We start from the raw sequence: 25,185 nt of genomic DNA on the forward strand, positions 1-25,185 counted from the left end.
AAGAATGGATAAACAAACTGTGGTACATACACACAATGGAATATTATGATACCTTGAAGAACAAGGAAGCTGCAAGCCACTGCATAACATGGATGACCCTTGCAGACATTATACTCAGTGAAATAATTAGTCACAAAAAAATAAATACTGCATAGGACCATTATTGTAAAAGATTAAGAAAAAGAACCCACCGTAAAAGGGGAGAAAAAAATTATATTTATATTTGCTGATTACCAGGATGTATGGGATGAGGGGAAGGGAGGGAGGGAGTGGAAGACAGAGCACAGGGTAGGAAATAGATACAGGGTAGCTCGGGTGCTGGTGGGGCTGGGCGGGGGGGCTGTGTGTGTCCAATACACAAGAAGGGGGAGGGGAATGGAAGAACAAGGCGGATGAGAGTACAGTTAAGCAGGTTTGCATGGGCTAAGTGGGTCAGAGGTAAATGATGATGTATGCATAACCTTGGAACAAGAGGGCTCTGGGATACAAGGATTGAGGCACGGTTTGGATGGGTAAAAGGAGGCAATAATGTTAAGATGTTTGGCTGCCATTTGAAATTTGGTTTTCTTTGCCAACCATTGTAAAATAGACACTTGAGGGGAAGAGAAAGGAATAGCCAGAAACATCACAATAGAAATCTTGTAAGTCTTTCTTCATCCTATAACTGATGGAATACATTAAAGGGGGCTAGAAGTTGCCCAGTGAAAGAGGCTTCCTGTAGAACCTTTGTATTGCATAAGACCATAGGTGGAATCCTGAACCCCATCCAGAATCATCTGAAGTGGGAAATTTCTACTTGAAAGGACAAGTAGACAGTCTAGAGTGGCTAGAAGAACAGAAGATACTTTGTGAAAGAAAGACCGGCAACAAAAATAAAAAACAATAATGGTAGTCTGACTGACTACCACAAGAATAAGCAAGCTGTTTGCCCAGAAGCCATCAAGGCAAGTGGTCAGGTCCCCTCAGGACAAACCCCCTTCCAAGACTAAGGCTCAAGGGGAATATGAGCAGGCATGTGGTCTGGCTGATGATCACGTTGATCACTGATAGGGGGAAGAGGGGGAAAAACAGCAATGAAGTTGGTAGCTAAGTCTGACCACATTCAATAGACTCCTGTGAACTTTGTTGGAGACCTGGTTAGCCAGCAGTAGTATGCCAAACAAATCTATCTTGGAAAAAGTACAATCATAATGCTCCTTAGAAGCAAAGTTGGTGAGATTTCATCATTTGTATTTTGGACATGTTGTCAGGAGAAGGACATTATGTTTGGTAAAGTGGAGGGTCAGTGAAAAAGAGAATAAACTCCAAAGAGATGGATTGACACAGTGGCAGCAACAATGGGCTCAAACATGACAATGACTGTGAGGATGGCACTGGATTGGGCAGTGTTTCATTCTGTTGTGCATAGGATCACTATGAGTTAGAACCTAATAGCAACAACAACAAATTTCCAGAAGCAGATTGCCAGATCTTTCTTCTGAGGTGTCTCCAGGTGGACTTGAACCTACAGTGTTTTGATTAGCAACTGAGCTCATTGCTTGCACCATATAGGGAATCCAAAGGATTTGAAGGATAGGTATAATATCCTCTTTCAATTTAGGATATTAGGTATAATATTCTATTTCAATTTCATTGACTTTGTGTAATGTAAGACCCCATTGTTGATGCGAATCTTCAGTAAAGTCTGCAGTCTAACAATGGTTTTGTGGGGTCAGTTTGGCGTAGTGAGCTTCATACCTGAGTTTGTATAAGGTAGAGCAAAGGGGACACAGAGAGTACCTGTGGTGGGTGAGATGTAGTGAGATCAGGCTCAGGGACAGAAACCTGGATCCGAAGCAATTATGAGGATGGAAGTCCCTGGGAATTCACTGGCATCTTGTGGGGGAATTGAACTTTTCAGAAGACAGAGCAAGTACTTGGACTAAAATTATTTAAATCTCAAAGGATAAGGAAACAATACAACTTTAGACTACAGTTATAAATAATAAAGAGGAAGAATACGTAGTTCCTCCATGTAGTCATATGATACATTTCAACTTAAGATTCAAAAAAATATTGTTGTGGGCAATTTTTTCTTGCCTTAATTTTTTATTTAGTTGTATAATAATGTTAAAATAGCTTCTCTTACTACAGAAACAGGAGCCCTGGTAGCATAGCGGATTATGAGGTGGACTATTAACTGCAAGGTCCACAGTTCAAATCTATCAGTTGCTCTGTGGGAGAAAGATGAGGTTTTCTGCTTCCATAAAGATTTACAACCTTGGAAACCCTGTACAGGATTGCACACAACCATCCCCACCACCATCATCCCAGAAACTGCTCTCCAATATAAAATAATTTCACTATGGAATGATAATTTTATTTATGTAACATTCATTGAAGTCTACCAAGTACAAGTGACTTGAGGGGAGAGTCTAGATACATATGACACAGTCATTCCATAGAGTTTGTACTTCAAGGAGGAGAGAGACATGCAAAAACAGCAATAATACAAGAAAAGCTGAGACAAGTACTAAGTGGAGTGCAGGGCAGTGTTAATTACAGTTGAGGAACAATGATACAGAATCCAATGAATGAATGGACATTCTTCCTGAAGTTTTCAATTGTTTACAGAATCACTTTTGCCCTGTTGAGAGAAAATAAGAAGTCTTATATGGTATGAAACATATAGAAGTCATCCTAAGATACACAGATGCATGAAATAGAATACTATGTATAATTTATAATTTTCTGTGCCTGACAAAGGTTCTAAAAAACTAGCTCCAAAGGATAAGAAGGCAATTTTGGATTGTGGTTATGAGTGTGGGCCTTGGAGGTCAGATATCTTTGTATACTCTCTCTGCTATCTTACTAGCTCTGTGACCTTGGGTAAATTACAACTTAACATCTCTTCATTGACCATCTGTAAAATGAGATACTATCTCATTGGGTTGTTGGATTAAATGAGTTTGGTACACTATAAATACTCGATATGTTTCAGTTATTATTTTTATTATTTTGAAAAGATGTTGGGAAGAATCTTACAGCTATCAGTTTAGTGACGTTCTTATGAATCTATATTTTCTGCTCCTGTTTACTTCCTGTGTTAATGAACTCCCTAAATTTATAACCAGTATAATTAAATCCTACACTGTTTTATCCAGAAGCTACCCCTTTCCAACTTTGAGTAGGGGTATTTCTTTGTTCAAATACTAAAGGGTTTAGTCTGTCTCAGAATCTTCTTTATTCCCGTCATGCTTTTCTTAAGGTTCTAAGATTGTTATAGAATGATGTAGAGTATTCCATGAGTTACACAGTGTTATATGTTGTTGTTGTTAAGTACCTCCAAGTTGATTCTGGCTCATAGCAACTCTGTACAGAGTTTCCAAGGAGCAGCTGGTGGGTTTGAACTGCTGGCCTTGTGGTTCGAAGTCCAGGAGTTGGTATTATAGAAGGAAAGGGTAATGTGTTCTGTTTTGTTTGTGACAACCTTATCAATATTTGATTTTTTTTTCAACCATAAGTTTGCAAGGTTATTTATTCAGAGTGAAAATAGAAGATAATTAAAAATAGTGAAAAAGGTAACACACATCATAGTGCTTAATGTTTTTGTAATTGTGGGCAAGGCTTGCATCTAAATGGATAAGCAGTTTTAGCTGCACTGAGATGCTTCTTTTCTCTGCCACATGGGATTTGGCAACACTGCTCTGGTAGCATAGTGGTTATGAGTCAGGCTGCAAATCTCAAGGTCAGCAGCTCGAAACTACCAGCGATTCCACAGGAGAAAGATGAGGCTTTCAGCTTCAATAAAGGTTTTCAGGGTCTCTATGACTCAGAACCGACTCCATGCACATAACCACCACCACGTGCACATCTTTAATTAACAGCAAACATGACCATTTGTAATGTTTGTTTATTATTTAGGAGTCCTGGTGTGGCACTGTGGGTTAATGTGCTGGGCTGCAAAGTCGGTTTGAACTGTATATAAGGTCAGCGGTTCAAGCTCATCAGTTGCTCTTCAGAAACCCTATACAGGGTCACTATGGGTCGGAACCGACTGACAACATAACAACAACAAACAACAATGAGTCTGGAAGAGGTTGGCTGTGGGTGCCACATCTTGTCTTCAGTTGTGATTGTGCAGTATCAGCAAGTGCACTTGGTAGCTTTTCCAGAAACATATCCCATCCCCCCCACCCCGATAAACAACATCCTCCAGACATGTAGCGGCTTCATGGTTTTTTTCTTGTAGCTTTTACAAGCTAGCAACCTGTAGAGCAGCTGTAGATTCATCTATGGATAAAGAATCTATGAAAACATCTATGTCTTTTGCTGTTCATGCAATCAGTGCTGCAAAAAGCTGGGCATGCTATTCTGTAGGATTACCTAGTTGATCTTTGTTTATTGCTCTCTGAATATTACTAAAAGTGGCAGGAGGATCATACTGCTGCAACACTCCAATGACATTACAAAGCTGATCTGCAAACTAGTTCGTAGCACCTTGCAACTGCATGAGCGCGCAATCCATGGTTCCCCTTCACTCAAAAGGGGTGGTAGAGCTCAATATTCAGTTTTGTGAACTTTTTTGATGGTAGCAGCTTGTTGAATCAGCTCTTCAGGGTACAGTGACATAACCTTTCTAAAGTGTGTTCTTGAAAATGCTTTTCTTTGAGTTCTCAACAAGTGTTCCATAAAAAGGCTTATAATTTTGGAAACAGAATTACACAAAATTTGTTTAGTACTTTTTAATATCTTATACATCTGAAAACAGTAGGTACTGTTCCTTAGATTTATTTCTCCAGAGCATCTTGTTTTGTAGATTGTCTTACATTGGGAAACACAAAGTAAGAAATGCTGATTTATAATAAATTCTAAGTTCAACTGATAGTTTAGACCGATTATCGAATAGAAGTAATTTCCCCTTAAGGGCAGCATTATGTGGAAGCACTTTTCTTGCTTTTTAGATAGTTCAAAGACTCTTCTGTAATCTTTTTGCAGTGCAGTCTTTTCATTACGTTTGTAGACTTAAAGATGTTTTTCTGCATTTTTTTCTTTAAAAAACGTACTAAACAGAGATAGGCAGGCAAGCATAGTAGGTAGTAGTAATGATTATGTGCTATGGAGTTGGTTCTGACTCATAGTGACCCAGCATAAGGTTTCTGAGCCTGTAAGTCTTTATGGGAGCAGAAAGCCTCATCTTTCTCCTGAGAAACGGCTGAAAGTTTTGAACAGGTTTGCAGCCTGATTCGGAACCACTTCGTTATCAGAGCTCCTTAGCATAATAGGAAGAATATAAATCCATACAAACTGTAGCTTGGAACCAGTGTCCAACCACTTTCCTTATCTTTGTGCAGACAGAACTTTTTATCCTTGTTCATTGTTAAACCTTACTGTTTCTGACTGAGTTTATCAGGCAAATCAGCTGTTGTTGTTTTTTTTTTTTTCCCTGTATTGAATTTGGAACCTGATGAAAACAAAATAGTGTGGATTGGGATATGGGCTACTAGGGCTATTCATAAAATTCATGCCTCACAACTGTAAGCAGATACTGTCCGTGATTAACCCTTTCCTTACATACATATTTCAAGCAGGAAAAACCTGATCACTTCTAGTCACCTAGGGTCTAATCCTTGGGAGTGAGCCGTTAACAAAGATGGTATAATATTCCTTTAGTCCACTAGGGAGCAGATGCTCCCGAAGTATTTGAACAAGCAAGGCTTGTGACAGCTTGAAAAACATTTTGAAATTTTTATTTTCTTCATTTCACCAAATGATATTATTTCCTGAAAACTTAAAATTGGCGTTCTTATATTTTTAAACAGCCAGGTTAAAAATTTGAGTATCTAAGATCTAAAATTTCTCCCCTCAATAGGCTTTTGGATTTCAGTTCCAATGTGTTTTCCCAGATAATAGCTGTTGCTCAGCCTTTCTTTTTCAAACCCACCCTAAGCAGACTGTGTAAAATCCCCTTATTTAAAGTGATACAAGTTATCAACATTACCATATAGTTCTTGAATGCCTTTGATATCATCCTGTGAAAGTCTGAAATTCTTGGAATCTCTATCTTCATATGTTGGATACATTATAGAATTGGGATCAGATGAATGGCTCAGCCCCAAAGAATGACCAAGTTCATGAGTTGCAGTGTACAGGAAGTTCATTCCTACAACAGAATCAGCAGCATGAAGTAAAAACAGACATACTCAATTCACAATCCTCGGTAATTTACTTGTTTCCAAAACTTCAAAGGGGAAAGTTAGAATAGTAGAGCTTTAATCTCATCATTTTTCCTTAAAAAAAAAAAATTAATTTATTGTTTTTGTATTTTCTTCTTATGTAACTACTCAAGCAGCAGAAGCTTTAGAGACCTTGAGACCTAGATTTTAACCCCACAGTCTCCTTTTAAGCCTGGTCCAGGAATAACTCTGAACAAATTTAATAGATATTTTTGAGTCTCAGATCCTCATCAGTTAACAGAAATAATAACTTTCACCTTACAGATTTGTCAACATCTGGAAAATAATGGCTATTTAATAAATGATGTTGACTTTGATTATTAGGAGAGAGAACGCTGATTTTGAAAAGCCAAGAGTAAATAAAAGACAGGCTCTTCAGGTAATGCTGGGTTTTGTTTTGTTACTGGGTTCATTGAACTGTGTTACATATATCTTTTTCTCTCCTGCACACTCAAAGAAAGGCTTTGCAAATAAGAGGAAAGTGTGAGTATTCGAGTTTAAACAGTGATCAGAGCTGTAACTCAATTAGAGTGAAGGAAGTTACCTTTAACCTACTTTGAGTACAAAGACAAAAGCATGAAAAAGATATGCATGATAAGAAAGAAAAGCAGTCTTTCAAATGTATGTAGTTTAGATTTTCACGGCAAGACATTACTATATTGTTTTAATTTTGGTGACTCTCCATTAACAAACACAAGTTGTTGTTGTTGTTAAGTGCCGTCGAGTTGGTTCTGACTCATAGCAACCCTGTATGGGATTTCTGAAGCGCGGCTGGTGGGTTTGAACTTCTGACCTTGTGGTTCACAGTCCAATGCTGATCCTACAGCACCACACCAGGAGTCTATTTTAGGGTCAGTGTGTAGCCATTTTTTAAAAAATTGTCACCAGATGGCATTATTTATACCCGAGTTCCTCTCTATTAGTTCTGTGATGTGTTTGTAGTCTCCTACTTTGTATAAGGGTAAATGTAATTGGCTGAATCATGCTGTTGGTTTTTTGACCTCAACAATGGTAAGTCCTGAAGTGTATAAAATTTTTTAAAATTGTGCTTAAAGAAATATATGTTGTTATTGTTGTTAAGTGCTGTCAAGTTGGTTAAGACTCAGAGCCACCTTGTATAAGTTTTCTGAGAGGTGGCTGGTGTGTTTGAACCACCTACCTTGTGGTTAGCTTATCCTCTTGTGCCACACCGGAACTCCAATACATATATGTGTGTGTATAATATATGTGTGGCGCTGTAGGATCAGCACCAGACTGTGAGCCACAAGGTTAGTACTTCAAACCCACCAGCTTCTCCTTGGAAATCCTATATAAGGTTGCTATGAGTCAGAATCCGTTAGACAGAGCTTAACAATAACAACATATATATGAAACATAAACTTGGACATTTAAATAATTTCTGAGTGTACAGTACAGTGGCATTATAACATTAGTTATATTCACAATAGTCCTGATCCTTTTTCTCCGCCAATCAAATATTCTTTTTCAGGGAGAAATGGAAAGAAAGTACTATAATTTGTTAAATAATTAGTATATTCCAAATACTTATATTGCTGTTGTTCAGTGCTGTGGAGTCAGTTATGACTTATAACAACCCTGTATCGGGCTTCCGAGGAGTAGCTGGTGGCTTTGAACCTCTGACCTTATGGTTAGTAGTCCTGTGCTTATCCTATAGTGCTGCACCAGGACTCCTATATTATATATTAATATATATGATGTAAGTATTATCTCATTTAATTCTAAAAATCCTCACTTCATAGATGAGAGGAAACGGAAGCTCTGAGAAGTTAAAGAACTTGGTCAAGGACTCACAGAAAATAACTGGTAGAGGTGCCCAATAGGTGAAACCCATGGCGCTTGATGCTGTAGCCTGAGCATTGTGAACATGTCCTAGAGCTAATGGATTTAAAGAGGTTGGCACTTAGCTACCTAATGGAGGCTACTTCCCTCAATGTTGTTGTTGTTGTTAAGTGCCGTCGAGTCAGTTCCAACCTATAGCAACCCTGTAGAGGATTTCCAAGGACCAGCTGGTGAGCTTGAACTCCTGACCTTGTGGTTCAAACCGACTTTGCAGTAGAGCATATTAACCCACAGTGCCACATGTATCATAAATTAAAACAATTGTAATATTAAACTTAGTATAATAATTTTGGGATTAAAAAAAGTATAGTGGTAGATATAGAGTATGCTATACCAGAACTGCTACCGTCAGTCCAGTCTTCATCTTCATCAAAGTGAGCATCTCCTCCTATGCCATCTCCAGGTGCAAAAGCATGAGCTAGTGTTTTCCCTGGGCCATCAAATGGGAAGGAGTCACCATGATCTGAAAGAAAATAAGGTGATAGAACTTAGTAACTGAATTTATCTCCAGCAATTTTATCTTTTCTGTTTATATGATTATTGAGGCTAGAAAGAACTCCAGGCCAAGTTATCTACATTGTAGTCACAAGCATCCATTTGCATACACAGTGTAACTTGGGTGTTTATTCTGAACATTTATGCCACCCTATTTCTTTCCTATTAGCGTAGTGGTTACGAATCGGGCTGCGAACCTTAAGGTCTGTGGTTCGAAACTACCAGGCGCTCCGCGGGAGAAAGATGAGGCTTTCTACTCCCGTAAAGATTTACACCCTCGGAAACCCTGTACAGGGTCACTATGGGTCGGAACCGACTCGATGGCACTTAACAACAACAACAACATTTCTTTCCTATAACCACTATTCATCACTGGTAATCACCATATGTTGAATGCTCACTGGGTACAAAACTTTACAAATAGTCACATCCAACTTAAGTTTGCATTTCAGTGTTTGTTAAATTTGACCACTTTGGTTACTAGATGGTGGTTGTTGTTGTTGTTGTTAAGTGCCGTTGAGTCGGGTCCGACCCATAGCGACCCTGTACAGGGTTTCCGAGGGTGTAAATCTTTACGGGAGTAGAAAGCCTCATCTTTCTCCCGCGGAGCAGCTGGTAGTTTCGAACCGCTGACCTTAAGGTTCGCAGCCCGATTCGTAACCACTACGCTACCAGAGCGGGAGAATAAATGTGAATATTGCATTCAACAAGTGACCTTTGTACTATATAGTACAATTTTCCTTAAAAACCTAATTGATCATCTATGGACGTGGTAGATAGCTTTTTGGGGAACAGTACTCAAGGTCTTTTAAAATGAATTTTGAATAGTCCTTCTAATAGTGATCTAGAGTTATTTATCTTCAAATTAGTGACAAATCTTACCAGTTTGTCCAGGGCTTGAAAAGTTGTGCTACTGTGATTACTGCTTTCTGTATCATATTCTTTGAAGTCATATATGATGGCTGAAGTTTGAATTTTAACTAAATTTGTAGTATACAGGTCTAATATGTATACTATGGGTGATCATATTAGACTTGATCAAAGCAGGCAACATTCTCCTCCCCACCCCCCAAATTTACATCCTGAAACATTAGCAATTAATAGCAGTTCATGTATATGTGTTATATATCTTTAAACATTTCAATATGGAAGCTCTCCATTTTCTGCTTTTTTGCTATTGGAAGGCGCCCCTAGTAACAGAGTGGTTAAAATGCTGGGTTGCTAGCCAAAAGCTTGGTGGCTTGAATCCACCAGCAGGTACACAGGAGAAAGATGGTAGTCAACTTCCATAAGGGTTTACAACCTTGGAAATCCTCAGGGGCAGTTCTATTCTGTCCGATAAGGGTCACTATGACTTGGAATGGAGTTGTGGGTTTGGTAGCTACTTGCAAGTACTTGGCAACAGGTCACAGATTGCCCAACTTCTTGGAGGCTACTTGAGGCTTTTTAGAAGTTGTAAATCCTTCTCTTGATTTGATTCAATGCCAGCTGTTTCTGTTGCTGTTAGGTGCCATTGAGTTGATTTCCAACTCCTAGTGACCCGATATAACACATTCGAACTGCCCCATAGGATTTTGTAGCTGTAATCTTTATGGGAGCAGATGATCATATTTTTCTCCTATGGATATATTGAATAGGTTGGACTAGCCAATCTTGTGGTTAGTTGCGGAGCACTGAACCATAGCATGCCTAGATAATTTAGGTTTGTTGTTATTATGAGGTGCTATCAAGTTGGCTCAAACTTATTTCTACTCTACCTACAACAGAATGAAGCACAGCCTGGTTCTGCTCTATCCTTACAACCGTTTCTATGTTTGAACCCGTTGTTGCAGCTACTTTATCAATCCATTTCCAGAGATTGGTTCCTCCTGAGAGCATATACAAAATACTTGGGAGGAAGTCTCCTCATTCTCCCTTCTGAAGAGCATTCTGGCTATACTTCTTCCTCCACAGATTTGTTCATTCTTCGGTAGTAGATGGTATATTCAAAATATTTTACCAGTACCCTAATTCAAATGCATATGCAACTTTTTCTCATGCATATGAGGTAATAGTAAATATCATGGCTTAGGTCAGGCTCACCTTAGTACTGAAAGTATCTGTGCTCTTTAACACTATAAAAGAGGCCTTTTGCATCAAATTTGCCTAATACAATGGTGGTGGTGGTGGTGGTGGTGGTGGTTATGTGCCGTACAGTTGGTTCCAACTCATAGTGACCCTGTACAGGGTTTCTGAGGCTATAAATCTTTATGGGAGCAGAAAGCCTCATCTTTCTCCTGTGGAACACCTGGTAGTTTTGAACTGCTGGCCTAATGTAATACATCATTTTATTTCTTGACTGCTGCAAGCAAAAGGAAATATTTGACAACTTCAATCTTTTCTCAATTTATTATGATGTTATTTATTGATCTAATTGTAAGGATTTTTTTTCTTTACATTGAGATGCAATCCATACTGAAAGCTGTAGTCTTTGCTCTTCATCAGAATGTATTTCAAGACCTCTTTGCTGCCAGCAAACAAGGTTATATCATCTGTATATCATAGGTTGTTAATGAGCTTTTCTACAACCCTGATGCCACATTCTTCTTCACAGAGTCCAACTTCTTGGATTGTTTGCTCAGAATACAGATTGAATACATATGGTGAAAAGAGGCAACATTTTAAACGAGGCAGTATTTTCTTGTTATGTTTGAATGACTGCTTCATAATCTATGTACAAGTTCCTCAAGGGGAAGTGTTCTGGAATTCCTATGTTTTGTAACATCATCCATAGTTTGTTATTCTATACACTGCTGAATGCAAAGGCCTTTGCATAGACCATAAGATGCAGACAACATCTTTCTAAAGAGCCCAAGTGGCACTGTGGATTAAGTATTGGGCTACTAACCACAAGGTCAGTGGTTCAAATCTACTAGCTACTCCACAAGAGAAAGAAGAGATAGTCTGCTCTAGTAAAGAAATACAGTCTGGAAAACTTTAAAAAGTATCCTACTTTGTTCCAAAGGGTCACTATGATTTGGAATTGATTCAGTGGCAGTGGGTTTGGTTTGGATTTGAAACATCTTTTTGGTGTTGTCTGCTTCCACCCAAGACTCATCTAACATAAGCAAATATACAAGGGGGCTTCAAAAAGTTGGGGAGGGGATGGAATGAAAAGATAGTGGAATTTCCCCCTTAACATTTTGAAACTCCCTTATAGCTCTCATTCCACGTCCTCTTCTGGCCTGAATTTCTGCCAGTTCCCTGTCAATGTATGAAAGTAAGTCAAGAGGTAGGGTAACTAGGGTTCCAGTTTATACTTGTACGGATTTATTCCAAATAAAACATGTTTAAATAGGTATTTGCAGTCAGTGGATGGCTGCAGATAAGTTTTCTCAGTAATACACTTGTCTTAGTTTCATTAGGGTAACTTTTTTTAAAAAGGAAACTTTTTGTGCCTTGAAAAAAAATTACTTTGGTCAGGGATAATTTCAAACTTTAACAAAACTCAAGTGGATCTCTTCCAGTCACTGAAGCATTGTAACAAGTTTGTGGGGATTCTGTCCTACATAAAAAACAATTTTTCGATGAACTGAGCCTTTTAAGGATGAATTCAAGGCAGAAAAGTTATCTCAGAAGATTATGGTGACTGGTTTTTGGAATTTCATAGGGTAATCTTGATAGACTATTTTGAAGGACACGACACAGACCAATCATGGCAGCTCATTATGAAGAAGTTTTAGTAAAATTGAAAATGGCATTAAGGATAAAAGGCTAGCTGCACTGAGGAGTTGTTTTCTATCATGATAATGTACCCACTCATTCTTTGAGGTAGCAAGGGTTGCGCTATGAGCACTTCTCTGGAAAACTTTACCTCTTCCCTAGAGCCCCATCTTGCCCCTTCTGAGCTTGTTTTGTTCCACAAGCTGAAAGAACATTTAAAATGAACACAATTTGTGTCTCTTAAGGATATCAAAACTTTCATTTTGATGTGATGTAAATTAAAGAACACAGAGTAAATTGCTAGCAAGTAAAGATGGAAAAGATACTATACAATAGGGGGAAGGCAGTACAGCATGACCAGTGGCAAAGGAAATGATTTGGGAGTTGTAGAAGATCAAAAGACAACAAAAGTGCAGTCAGATTACACACAATAATAGTAGTAATAAACATTGATGACAGACAATACCAAAAAGATGTTTAAAATCCAAACCAAATAGACACAAATAGAAAAAAGCTCTGAGAATTGATGGAATACAAATTGAAAAATTTCAACAAACTGATGCATTACTGGAAGCACTCACTCATCTATGATAAGGAATTTGGAAGACAGCTACCTGGCCAAGTGATTGGAAGAGATCCTTATTTGTGCCCGTTCCAAACAGAGGTAACTCAATGGAATATGGAAATCATCAGACAATATCATTAATATCACATGCAAGTAAAATTAGGTTCAAGAGGGATTCAGATGAAGACATGGAATGAGGGATATCATTGCTGGTGTCAGATGGATTTTGGCTGACAGCAGACAATACCAAAAAGATATTTACTTGTGATTTATTGACTATGCAAAGGCTTTTGACTGTGTTGATCATGACAAGTTCTGGACAGATTCTGGAGAATGAGAATTCTGGAATAATTGTGCTCATGAGGAGCCTGTACGTAGACCAAGAGGCAGTCGTTTGCCAGAACAAGGGAACACAGAATGGTTTAAAATTAGGAAAGGTGTGTGCCAGGGTAGTATTTGTTCATTATATTTACTCAATCTGTATCCTGATCAAATAATCTGAGAAGCTTGATTATATGAAGAAAAACGTGGCATCAGGATTGCAGGAAGACTCATTAACAACTTGCGATATGCAGATGATACAATCTTGCTTGTTGAAAGTAAGAGGACTTAAAATACTTACTGATGAAGATCAATTACCACAGCCTTCAGTATGGTTGCATCTCAATGTAAATTAAAAAAAAAAATGCTCACCATTGGAACAATAAATAACACCATGATACATGGAAAAAAGATTAAAGTTGTCAAAGACTGCATTTGCTTGGATTCACCATCAAGACTAATGGTAGCAGTCAAAGAAATCAGCTGATGTATTGCATTAGGCAAATCTGTTGCTCTTTAAAGTTTTGAAGAGCAAAGATATCAACTTGAGGACTAAAGTGTTCCTGACCCAAGTCAGGGTATTTTCAATAGCTTCACATGCATGTGAAAGTTGGATAATGAATAAGGAAGACCATAGAAGAATTGATGCATTTGAGTTATAGTGTTCGAGAAGAATATTAAAGATATCATGGACTTCCAGAAGAACAAATAAATCTGTGTTGGAAGAAGTACAACCAAAATGCTCCTTTGAAGTCATGATGGCCAGACTTTGTCTCTCATACATATTATCAGAAGGAACCAGTCCTTGGAGAAGTACTTCATGCTTGATAAAGTAGAGGGTCAGAGAAAAAGAGGGAGACCCCTAACAAGATGGATTGGCACAGTGGCAACAGCAATGGGCTCAAGTGTCACAGCAATTGTGAGCATGGTGCAGGACCAGGTGGTGTTTTGTTCTGTTGCTATATCAAGCCAACTTTACAGCACCGAGAACAACAAATATATGCATAAGTAGACATGCAAGCTGAACAGATGAAGGTAAGTGGGAATACACACATTGGTATATATACAAAATTTTTTGGCAGAGGCTATTTCTACACATGTATTTGGATATGTTGCAAACATATTAAGAATAGTGTAGAGCATATAGGTTGCAAAATTCTGAAAACTTCTTAGCTATAACCAAGCACCTTGAGTAAATGAGTCACTGATCTTGGGAATTTAGGATCACAGACTTGGGGGTATACATAAAAAAAAAAAAAAAAGAATTAAAGAGAAGCAAATAAAAATCAGCCAATAAAAACTGTATGGCTCACAATAATCTCATCTGTCACCACCAGTCATGGGGATGGTGCTGGATAAGGTAGCATTTTATTCTGTTGTCCATGAGTTTTGCTATGTGCATGAGGTGACTTCATAGCAGAGAACAATAACATATATATGGTGGAGACTTGTTGAAATGCTTGACTGTTGTTGGCAGTTTGAATGTACTTATTGGCTCCATGAAAGAAAGACCTGGTGAGAGAAAACCTTGTGGGACAGTTCACAGGGGATTGTGGCATGCAACAACATATATAATTCATGCTAAGAAAAGACTATGGCAATTTTTTCCCCTGTAAATGACCAGATAATAATTTCGGTTGTATGGGCCCTATATTCTCTGTCATTATTACTTAAACATTACTCAAAAAGTAGCAGACTCTCAACAAGATGGATTAGCACAGTGACAGCAACAGTGGGCACAAACACAAGTGAGGATGTCATAGGACTGGGCAGTGTGTTGCTCTGCTGTGCATAGAGTCACTATAAGTAGACAGCACCTAACAACAAACTATAAAAACTAAACCAAACCAAATCCCCCTGCTGCTATTTTATTGATTCTGACAATCATATACAGGGTGTCTGAGACTAAATCTTTAAGGAAGCATTAGCCTCATCTTTCTCACAAGGAGTGGGTGGGTTTGAACCATCTACTTTGTGGCTAGCAGCCCAACACTTAATCCACTATGCCATCAGGGCTCCTTGATATAAACAACAAACAAATAGACTGCGCCACAGAATTAGCCTGAAGTAGCTTACCTCTTCTGGCAAAGCTAATCATGATATCAGCCTTTCCCCAATGCACTCTCTTGAAGTGTAGTGGAATCTCACTGCTCCATATATTGAAAGCCTTTGCCAGTAGTTGATCCACTATGCTTTGTGGTAAGTCTCGAGTATATGATACAACCCTGGCAGCAAACAAACAAACAAACAAAAAAACAGTATTAGACCTCTAGGAAAAGGGCTTTGTTGTTTTTGCCAAAATGAGCCAATGTAAAACTAACCTGTAGGTGATTACATTGGAGGTCCATTTTGGTCTACCTGGAAACAGTGAGTATTCTAAAACATCTGGCACTCCACATCTGGGCTTTTGCATTATTTCTGTGACATGGGAACTTAATATTCCAGTTACAGGCAGGCCAAAAAACTTTTGCATCTCCTTGAGCTTGTCTTCAAAATTGATTTTTACCCTTGTTTTGGAGTCATGGAAGTAATATCTCTTGAGATAGTTCTATTGGGAAGAGAGTAAATGATATGTAATTCTTGGTGATTTTCTTCTTTAATCTTAGACGTGCACATGCCTTTGCCTCTGATTACTGTGAATTAAAATAATGGTTTGAAGACAGAATAGTTACACTGTCACCAAATTAAACATATATGCATTGTTGTTGTTAAGTGCCATCGAGTTGGTTCTGATTCATTGTGATTCTGTATAGGGTTTCCATGAGTGGCTAGTGGATCTGAACCACCTACCTTGTGGCTAGCAATCCAGTGCTTATCCTACAGTGCTACACAAGAACTCCATATGTGTATTGTTGTTGTTAAGTGTTGTCAAGTCAGTTTCAATTCATAGCAACCCTATATAGGGTTTTTAATGAGCAGCTGATGAGTTTGAACTGCCTATCTTGCGATTCAAACTGACCTTGAGGTCGAGTGCTGATCCTACAGTGCCACATACTCCTTTAATATTGATAACAAAGCACTGCCATCTTATTTCCTGAGCAAAGGAGAAGAGACTCACAATTTCTATTTTGTCCCATTAGATGTTTCAAGAAGGGCCACTTTGTACACTTTTCAAACCTCAGACTTGTCTACAAGGGCAAATTAGGACTGCCCTAGTTGTGTCCACAGGAAGCACAACTGGGACGTTTGTAGGAACTATGGGTAAAATTCAATGTCAGCCAGCCCAGCTGAGGTATTAGATGATTTAGTTTAAAGTACATAGTCTCCAGGTGAAGAAACTGAAGCTCATAGCAGCTAAATGATTTGCCAAAGTTCACATGTTATATTAATAGCAGAACTGGACTTCAATTTTCATAACTCCCAGTTCAGTGCTCTTTCCACTGTTAGATCCTTAGTAAAAAACTTCTGGGGAGTTTCAGGATAAAGCAAGTCCCTCATGCCTATTTCACGCCTGGGAACTTCTGTACGATCTTAGTGTCTAGATATGAGGATGGAAGTGTAACAGCCTAACTACAAAAGCAAAACAGTGACAACAAAACGTGTGAAATAACAACAACAGCACATGAACATTTATTAAGCACTTCCTGTGTGCCAGGCAGGTTTCCACACTTATTTAAACCTCATACTCACTATATGAAGCACATATTACATTAATATCTTTATTTTATGTGTATATGCATCAACTAGTCTCAAAGAAGCAAACTGACTTGCACAAAATCATCCATTGAATAAAGGCATCAGTATTTGAAGTTAAGTGTTCTGATTCCAAAGTTCATTTTTGTTAGAAAGTGTAAAGGGTTATTTTTATATGTGATAATATTGTCATTGAAATGATTTAAACATCGGCTCACTAATTTGCAGTCAATTTTTGAATAGATGGTAATGGTTACTTGAATAATGATTAAATTACAAGAGTGTGTACTTTATATAATTAGCTTTATTAATATAGTGCCCTCTCCTTCTTACCAATGACTGGGTTTCATTCCTTACAACAATTACTTATTGTTCACCCATGACAATTAGGAATGAATCACTTAATTTAAAACAACCCATTGTAGTTCAGAATCCAGGCTTTACCAAGACATCCTGTTGAAGAAACCTCACTGTGTCTTTAGGATGAATTTTCTTGCCTCTTGTTAAACCTAACTGACCTCCCTCTAGTTTATTAACAGTTTGAAAGGAGCCTTGGAGGTGCTATAGGATAAACACTGGGCAGCTAACTGCAAAGTCTGCAGTTCAAACCCAATAGCTGCTTCGTCAGAGAAAGAGAGATTTTCTGCTCCTATAAAGATTTACAGGCTTGGAAATACTATATAGGGTCACTATGCATTGGAATTGACACAGTAGCAGTGGATTTAGTTTTTAGTTATGCTTAATGAAGGGTTTAAGTGCTGTTGCAAACATACTCATTTTGGAGAATCTGTTATGTTGAACCATATGAAATTATTTTTTGAAGGTTAAAATAAAGTCAGATATCAGGAAATTCATGTGGTTCAATCTACCACTTCAACTCTTTAAAAGTTAGTGTGGTCTCTATGATCCTGAGGCCAGAACTAGATAGTGTCTGACTACCATTACTAACTGCTCAGAAGGGGATCACATTGGAAGGTCCTGGATAGAGTGGGAAAAAATACAGAAGTACAAAAAAGACCAGGTGTATAGGTTAGAAAGAGACTGGAGAAACTCTGAGACTATGGCCTTGGTCACCCTTCAGGTCTGGACCTGAACTCACCCTTGTGCTCAATTTTCAACCAAGCAGTAGGAGTCCTGGTGTGGTGCCATACGATAAGCACTGGACTGATAACTGCAAGGTCAGCAGTTGAATAAAACCCACCAGTCATCCTCAGAAACCCTATACAGGGTTGCAATGGATCGGAACCAACTCCACGACGCTAAACGAGAAGTAGATAGGTAATTAGAGGGGGCAACAACACTAGTGAAGTAAGCACATCATAGAGTAGTCCATCATTCAAAATCAAAAGTGAAGGGAGCATTTACCTAAGGATAAAATTTAGAAGGGTTGGGAAAGAAGAAGGAAGGGAAACGAATCATGGGGGGTGGGTGGGTAAGTGGGCTATGTGATGTTACATTGAAGGGATTGAAATTACTGAAATTAAATTAAATTAGATATATTATTTGTTGAATGTAAAATTGATGATCTGCTCTGGAAACGTTCATTCAATTCACAACAAAAAGTTTTTAAAAATGTGATTTGTTCTCTGCAAACTATAAAAGAACATAAAATCTTTCTTAGATGGAGTAGCAAAGTAATGGCTAGAAAGAAAGCAATAATTAACAATTTGTATAAAAAACTTCCTATTGGTGGCCATCTAAGACATTGATCTCTTTCCACTTGGAGCAAAGAGGAGTTAAAGAAACCAACATTCTTTCTTTTGGAAGCAGGAGTCCACATGAACCACAGCTTCCTCTAGTTTGAGTCCACATGAACTAGATGGTACCTGCTGTTGTTAATTGCTGTTGTATCAGTTTCAACTCATAGCCGCCCTGTATAGGGATTCCAAAGAGCAGCTGGTGAGTTTGAACTGCTGACATAACAGTTCAAACTGAAATTGTGATTGAGTGCTTAACATACAGTGTCAGACCAAGATTCCTAGCTACCACTAACCATTCTGACCAGGGACATAATAGAAGGTCCAGGTAAGAATGGGAGAAAAATGTAGAACAAAATTCAAATTAATTAAAAAGATCAGGCTTATTGAACTGATAAAGACTGAAGGAACACCCAAGATTATTGCCCTAAAAAACCCTTTTTACTTGGAACTGAAGTTGTAACTGAAGTTTTACCTCCTCTCCTGGAGGTCACCTTTCAGTTAAATCATAGATTTACCTATAAAATAAATATTAACATCCATGAGAAATGTGTTCCTTAGAATAATCAACTACAGAAGACCAAAAAGCAAAGATGAGAAGGCAAAAAAGGGGCAGGAAAACTGGAGGAATGGAAATAAAGAAGGCAGGTTGGAAAGAGGAAGAGTGTCAACACAATGTGGAGATAGTAACCAATGCCATGAGACAGTTTGTATATAAATTGTTAAATCAGAAACTAATTTGCTGAGTAGACTTTCACCTAAAACAATACAATGTTCAAAAAGTAAACAAAAGGTCAATGTGAAAGAAAACTTCACTTCTATTATTTTAAAACCTGGTTTTATAAACAATACTTCCGAGTAAACATCTCATTATTTTGCCAAACAATAATGATTTGTACTTCTAAAACTGCTTATTGAGTAGTATATTGGAAAGAACATGATTTTTGAACCAGAAGAATGAGTCCTTGACTCCTCTCTCTGAACTTTTGTTTCTTTTTTTGCCCCAGGTTGGATCTAAGGATTGAATGGCATAAACTGTGTGGAAGTACTTCATAGTCTATAATTGTTACAACATGCTAATTGGCATTATAGCTTCCTGCATCTGTTAAACTGATCCTATGAGATATAAAGCACATGGTGTTATTAGTTCTATTGAACACATGAGAAAAGAGAGTCAGAGTTATGTCTTGAAATAGAAACTTGTAACTTTGACCTCCAGACATCTTCTGACTTCCAGACTTTCCATTACTGGTACCCTTATCTAACTGGCAATACTTCATGTTCTTTATAAAAAGAATTTCAAGTACAATCAATAATAATTACAGCAATAATTACACCAATAATAACAATAACAATACACTTCAGTTTATTGAATACGGAACTGTTTTAGGCACTGTGCTAAATGCATCACAAACTCCTATTTGTAACACTATTAATCTCCAACTTTCAAATTGGAAAATGGATGCTCAGAGAAAGGCAATGAAAGTCTTAACTCATCTACACAGTGAGTGGAGGAGCTGCAACCAGTTTGAGCAGCCTCTAAAGCCTCCTTTGAACTGCTGCTTGATTCAAGCATGCATTGCTTTTATAAGCAGAAAAATTACCAAGAAGATCATTCATCGTAGTACTAACGTGGAAGGAAAAATACTGAAAAACATGCTTCCTAATGGTGATGGCGAGATTACTGAGGCCCAATGAGATGAGGGGACTGCAACATACCTGAACCAGTTCCCAATGCTGCTTACCCATGCCTCCTGCCTCCAGGGGCATGGCCAGAGTACTGGATAACAGACATAGAGCACCGAGCAGTATGAGCCACATAGCTGTGTCAAAGGACGATTGTTCTTGGAATTAGGATGGTTGAGTGTTTTCTGCAGGAGGCTGGAGATATTTATGCGCCTTCTCAGCCTGGAATGTGGACATAGGTGACTCATTTGAGTGCTTTTTTTTTTTTTTTTTCCATTTTTTCAGTGTCTACAGAACTTTGAAAGTGGATGTTAGTTTTTATTCATGACAATGAGGAAGTAGTATGATACTTATTGGCAGGAAGCACACAATGTATTTGTCTTTCAAAGGATTTTTTTTTTTTTTCCCCTCTGTCTGCTGTATAAATTGAGTTAGTGATGGAACACATTTTACTTGCCAGAATCAAATTACTACTTGGAGAAATGTGTCTTCTCAATTTAAAATAAGAGAAATTATAGCATCATGTATTTTAAAAAGAATCCCAGTAATCTAGACCTAAAAATTTAAATTCTTCAGCTATTTCCTAAAATTTGGAGATTTGGCACCACATGTCAGCAAAAGTGAAAAATTTCCACATGATTTGGTTGTATTTGATCTCTTTGCAGCAATGTTTGGTCATAGTGTAAAGAAGACCAATTATACTTAAGGGATTTTATTGCTTTGAGACAATATCTGGCATATAACAGGTGTGTAATAAACTTTCATAGAATAAATTAACATTTACGAGCCTTATTTAGATCAACCAATAATGAAGTTATATGAGAGACAGTTATATAGCCTGTCTATTCTTTCTTGGTAGCAGTAAGTCCCTCTCTTTCTGAGCACTTCTCTCCTCTTTTGCCTCTTATAAGATAAAAGATATTACTGGCCACAATGAAGGGAAACTCCCCTTATTTCAGATCAGGGCTGTGATGGGATTAAGGATGTTGTATTCTACTGCAGTGAGGTAAAATTTTAATATGTCTCTTCTAGCTGTAGTCTTTACATTGTTGTTGTTAAGTGCCATTGAGTCATTTCTGACCCATAGCAACCCTGTAAAGGGTTTCTGAGGAGCAGTTGGTGAGTTTGAACCACTGACCTTGAGGTTCAAACAGACTTTGTAGTCCAGTGCATTAATTCACAGAGCCACACCAGGGAGCTCCCACCAAAGTCACTTTTTTTCCTGATGAGTCTGATGCTGACAGATGATATGATTCAATTGTGAGTGATTGTTAATAGGGTTAATTGTGATTGTAAAAACTTGGAAATCCTACCAGGGGATTGGTGAATTTTGCCATTCTGCTGAGTATAAAATGAGCAATCTCAGTAGCAGGAACAGGGTTTCACTACTCTGGTAGTGTAGTGGTTATGAACCGGGCTGCGAATCCCAAGGTCAGCAGTTTGAAACTACGAGCTGTTCTGTGAGAGAAAGATGAGTCTTTCTGCTCCCGTAAAGATTTACAGCCTCGGAAACCCTTTCTTTACAGGGTTGCTATGAGTCGGAATCGACTCCACGGCATATAACAACAACAACAAGGAAGAAGAGTCAGGAATGGGGTGTAACCTTTAGACCTGAGCATTGGATGTCCTTGATCCAGGGACAGAAAGCTGTGGGAACAGAGAAGTGGCTGAAGAGTGGCAGCAGCAGGAGAGCCAGAGCGTGAAGCAGAATAGTGGGTTTCCAGACCCACATTCGAGTAATGCCGAGTGCCTATGGGCAGGTGTGGGGAGCCTGCAGTTCCTTAATTGGAGCAGATATGTTTGCTGACCAATTCAGCTACAGCGGAGTGCTTTATGGTGGAATGGAGTGCCCTTTGGGCATTTATCATCAGTCCCAAAGGCTTTGTAACATTGTCTAAGCAGGGCTCAGGCCAAGGTACTGTGTGACTGAGAGGCCAGTGACCAGAAAGTGACCCTCCTGTGGGAAGAGGCTGTCCTGACAAAAAAAAACCCCACCCAAACCTCTGTCTTAACCATTTCTGATCCTAAATTGCAACCTGTTAACTTCTCTTTGTTCTTGTTGTTAGGTGCTGTTGAGTCAATTTCAACTCATAGAGACACTACGAACAACAAAACAAAACACTGGTCATGCGTCACCCTCACAATCACTGTTAAGCTTTAGCGTATTGCTGCTGGCACTGTGCCAATCCATCTCATTGGAAGTCTTCCTCTTTATTGCTGACCCCCACTTTACCTAGCATGATTTCCTTCTCCAGAAACTGGTCCCACCTGACAATGTGTCCAAAGTATGAGAGATGAAGTCTGGCCATCCTGGCTTCTAAAGAGCACTCTGGTTGTATTTCTTCCAACACAGATTTGTTCATTCTTTTAGTAGTTCATGATACTTTGAATATTCTTCTCCAACATCAAAACTTAAATGCGTCAATTTTTCAGTGATTCTCCTTATTCACTACCCAACTTTCACATGCATATGAGGCAACTGAAAATACCATGGCTTGGGTCAAGAGCACTTTAGTCCTCAAACTGACATCAGTGCTCTTGAGCACTTTAAAGAGGTCTTGTGCAGCAGATTTGCCTAATGAAATATGTCATTTGATTTCTTGATTGCTACTTCTATGAGTGTTGAGGTAGATCCAAGCAAAATGAAGTCTTTGACAACTTTAACCTTTATCATGATGTTGGTTCAGTAGTGAGGAATTTTGTTTTCTTTACATTGAGGTGCAACCCATACTGAAGGCAGTGGTCTTTGATCTTCATCAGTAAATATTTTAAGTCCTCTTTGTTTTCAGCAAGCAGGGTTGTATAATCTGCATATCGCAGGTTTGTAATGAGTTTTCCTCCAATCCTGATGCCATGTTCTTCATATAATTCAGCTTCACAGATTATGTGCTGAGCATACAGATTGAATAAGTATGTTGATAGAATATAACCCTGGAGCACACCCTTCCTGATTTTAAACTATTATTCAGTGTCCCATGGTTCTGTTTGAACGACTGCCTCTTGGTCAATGTACAGATTCCTCATAAGCACAATTAAGTGTTCTGAAATACTTGTTCTCCCCAATGTAGTTAATAGCTTGTCATGGTCCACACATTCAAAAACCTTTGAATAGTCAATAAAGCACAAGTGAACATTTTTCTTGTATTCTCTGATTTTGGCCAAAATCCATCTGATGTAAGCAATGATATTCCTTGTTCCATGCTCTCATCTGAATCTGGCTTGAACTTCTGTCAGTTTCTGTCAATGCACTGTTGTAACCATTTTTAAATTATTCTTAGCAAAATTTTACTTGCATGTGATACTAGGGATATTGTCCAATGATTTTTGCATTCTGTTGGATCACCTCTCTTTGTAATGGGCACAAATATGGATCTCTTCCAATCAGTTGGCTCGGTAGCTGCCTTCCAAATTTCTTGGCATAGTTGAGTGAGTGCCTCCAGTGCTGCCTCAGTTTGTTGAAAGATTTCAATTTGTATTCCATCAACTCCTAGAACCTTGTTCTTTGCCAATGCCTTCAGTGCACCTTGGACTTCTTCCTTCAGTATCGTTAGCTCTTGATCATATGCTACCTTTTGTAATGGTTGAACATCGACCATTTCTTTTTGTATAGTGACTCTGTGTAGTCTTTTCATCTTCTTTTGATGCTTTCTTCATCATTCAGTGTTTTGCTAGAAGAATCCTTCAATATTGAAGGTCAAAACTTAATTTTTTCCCTCAGTTTTTTCAGCTTGAGAATTGTTGAACGTGTTCTTCCCTTATGATTTTCTAACTCCAGATTTTGCATACTTCTTATAATATTTGAGTTTATCTTCTTGAGCTGTCCTTTAAAATTTTCTGGTCAACTCTTTTACCACCTCATTTCTTCTACTTGCTTCCATTTCCTTGTTTGGCTGATGATATGGAGCTTTTCACTGTCTTTTCCCACAGATATAGTCAGTTTGAGTTCTGTGTATTGCATCTGGTGAAGTCCATGTATATAGTTGTCTTTTATGTTATTTAAAAAAGGTATTTGCAATGGACTCATTGGTCTTGCAAAATTCTATCATGCAATCTCCAGCATCATTTCTATCACCAAGGCCATATTTTCCAACAACTGATCCTTCTTTGTTTCCAACCTCTGCGTTCTAATCACTAGTAATTATCAATACATCTTGACTGCATGTTTGATCAACTTCAGACTGACAGAAGTTGGTAGAATTCTTCAATTTCACCATGACTGGCTTTAGTGGTTTGTGCAGACATTGGAATAATAGTGTTATTAACGGGGCTTCCTTGTAAGCATATGGATATTATCCTATCTCAGACAGCATTATACTTCAAGACAGATTTTGAAATACTCTTTTTGATGATGAATACTATTTCAATTAGTCATTCCCAGCATAATAAGCCATGTGATTGTCAGATTCAAAATGGCCAATACCAGTCCATTTCAGTGCACATTGCAATGTCTATTTGTTTTTGCATTCCATTTAATTTTTGAAAATTTCCAATTGTCTCAGATTAATATTTTGTACATTCCATATCCAATATTATTAATTGACATTTACAGCTGTTTCTCCTCATTTTGAGTTGTGTCCCACCAGCAAATGAAGGTCCCAAAAGCTTTACTCCATTCTCATTATCATGGTCAACTCTATTTGAGGAGGCAGCTCTTCCTCAGCCGTGTTTTGAGTGCCTTCCAGCCTGAAAGACTTATCTTCAGGCATTATATTTGAGACTATTCTGGTGCTGTTCATTGTGTTTTGGTATTCAATATTCGGGTGTTATTGGCCAACATTTTATTGCTATTCATAGGGTTTTCAGTGGCTAGATATTTGGAAATAGTCTGCCTCTTCTTCCAAGTCTGTGTTAATCTGGAACCTCAGCTATAACCTGTCCACCCTGGGTGACTGTACCAACATTCACAATACTGGTGGCATAGCTTCCAACATCATAGCAACCTTCCAATCACCACACTGTGACAGGCTGACAGATGATTAGCAGGTTAACTTCCCTAACACACACCATAATC

General features: G+C 38.3%; 1 protein-coding gene and 1 pseudogene across 1 annotated transcript; both read right to left on the minus strand.

Moving 5' to 3' along the window:
* LOC102837134 overlaps window positions 1-4,507 on the minus strand; it is a 54,284-nt pseudogene extending 49,777 nt beyond the window's left edge.
* A 1,441-nt stretch (window positions 4,508-5,948) lies between these two features.
* On the minus strand, window positions 5,949-20,309 carry MMP7 (matrix metallopeptidase 7 (matrilysin, uterine)). The gene is made up of 5 exons (XM_006833951.1): window positions 20,208-20,309; window positions 15,480-15,706; window positions 15,235-15,383; window positions 8,410-8,538; window positions 5,949-6,142 (listed from the first exon to the last, which is right to left on the minus strand). The coding sequence occupies exons 1-5, from the start codon at window positions 20,307-20,309 to the stop codon at window positions 5,949-5,951; spliced, it is 801 nt and encodes a 266-aa protein (XP_006834014.1).
* Window positions 20,310-25,185: the final 4,876 nt, after the last annotated feature.

Source organism: Chrysochloris asiatica, unplaced genomic scaffold (genome assembly GCF_000296735.1).
Source record: "Chrysochloris asiatica unplaced genomic scaffold, ChrAsi1.0 scaffold00008, whole genome shotgun sequence".
Lineage (NCBI taxonomy): Eukaryota > Metazoa > Chordata > Mammalia > Afrosoricida > Chrysochloridae > Chrysochloris > Chrysochloris asiatica.

Bases quoted from the DNA above. Each gene is read 5' to 3' on its own strand.
- MMP7 (XM_006833951.1), bottom strand. From the start codon at position 20,309: ATGTGGCTCATACTGCTCGGTGCTCTATGTCTGTTATCCAGTACTCTG. The intron at 15,707-20,207 runs GTATGTTGCAGT...TCTTCCCAATAG, and splicing joins AGCATTGGGAACTGGTTCAG to AACTATCTCAAGAGATATTA. The intron at 6,143-8,409 runs GTATAGCATACT...ATTCTGTTGTAG, and splicing joins GACTGACGGTAGCAGTTCTG to GAATGAACTTCCTGTACACT.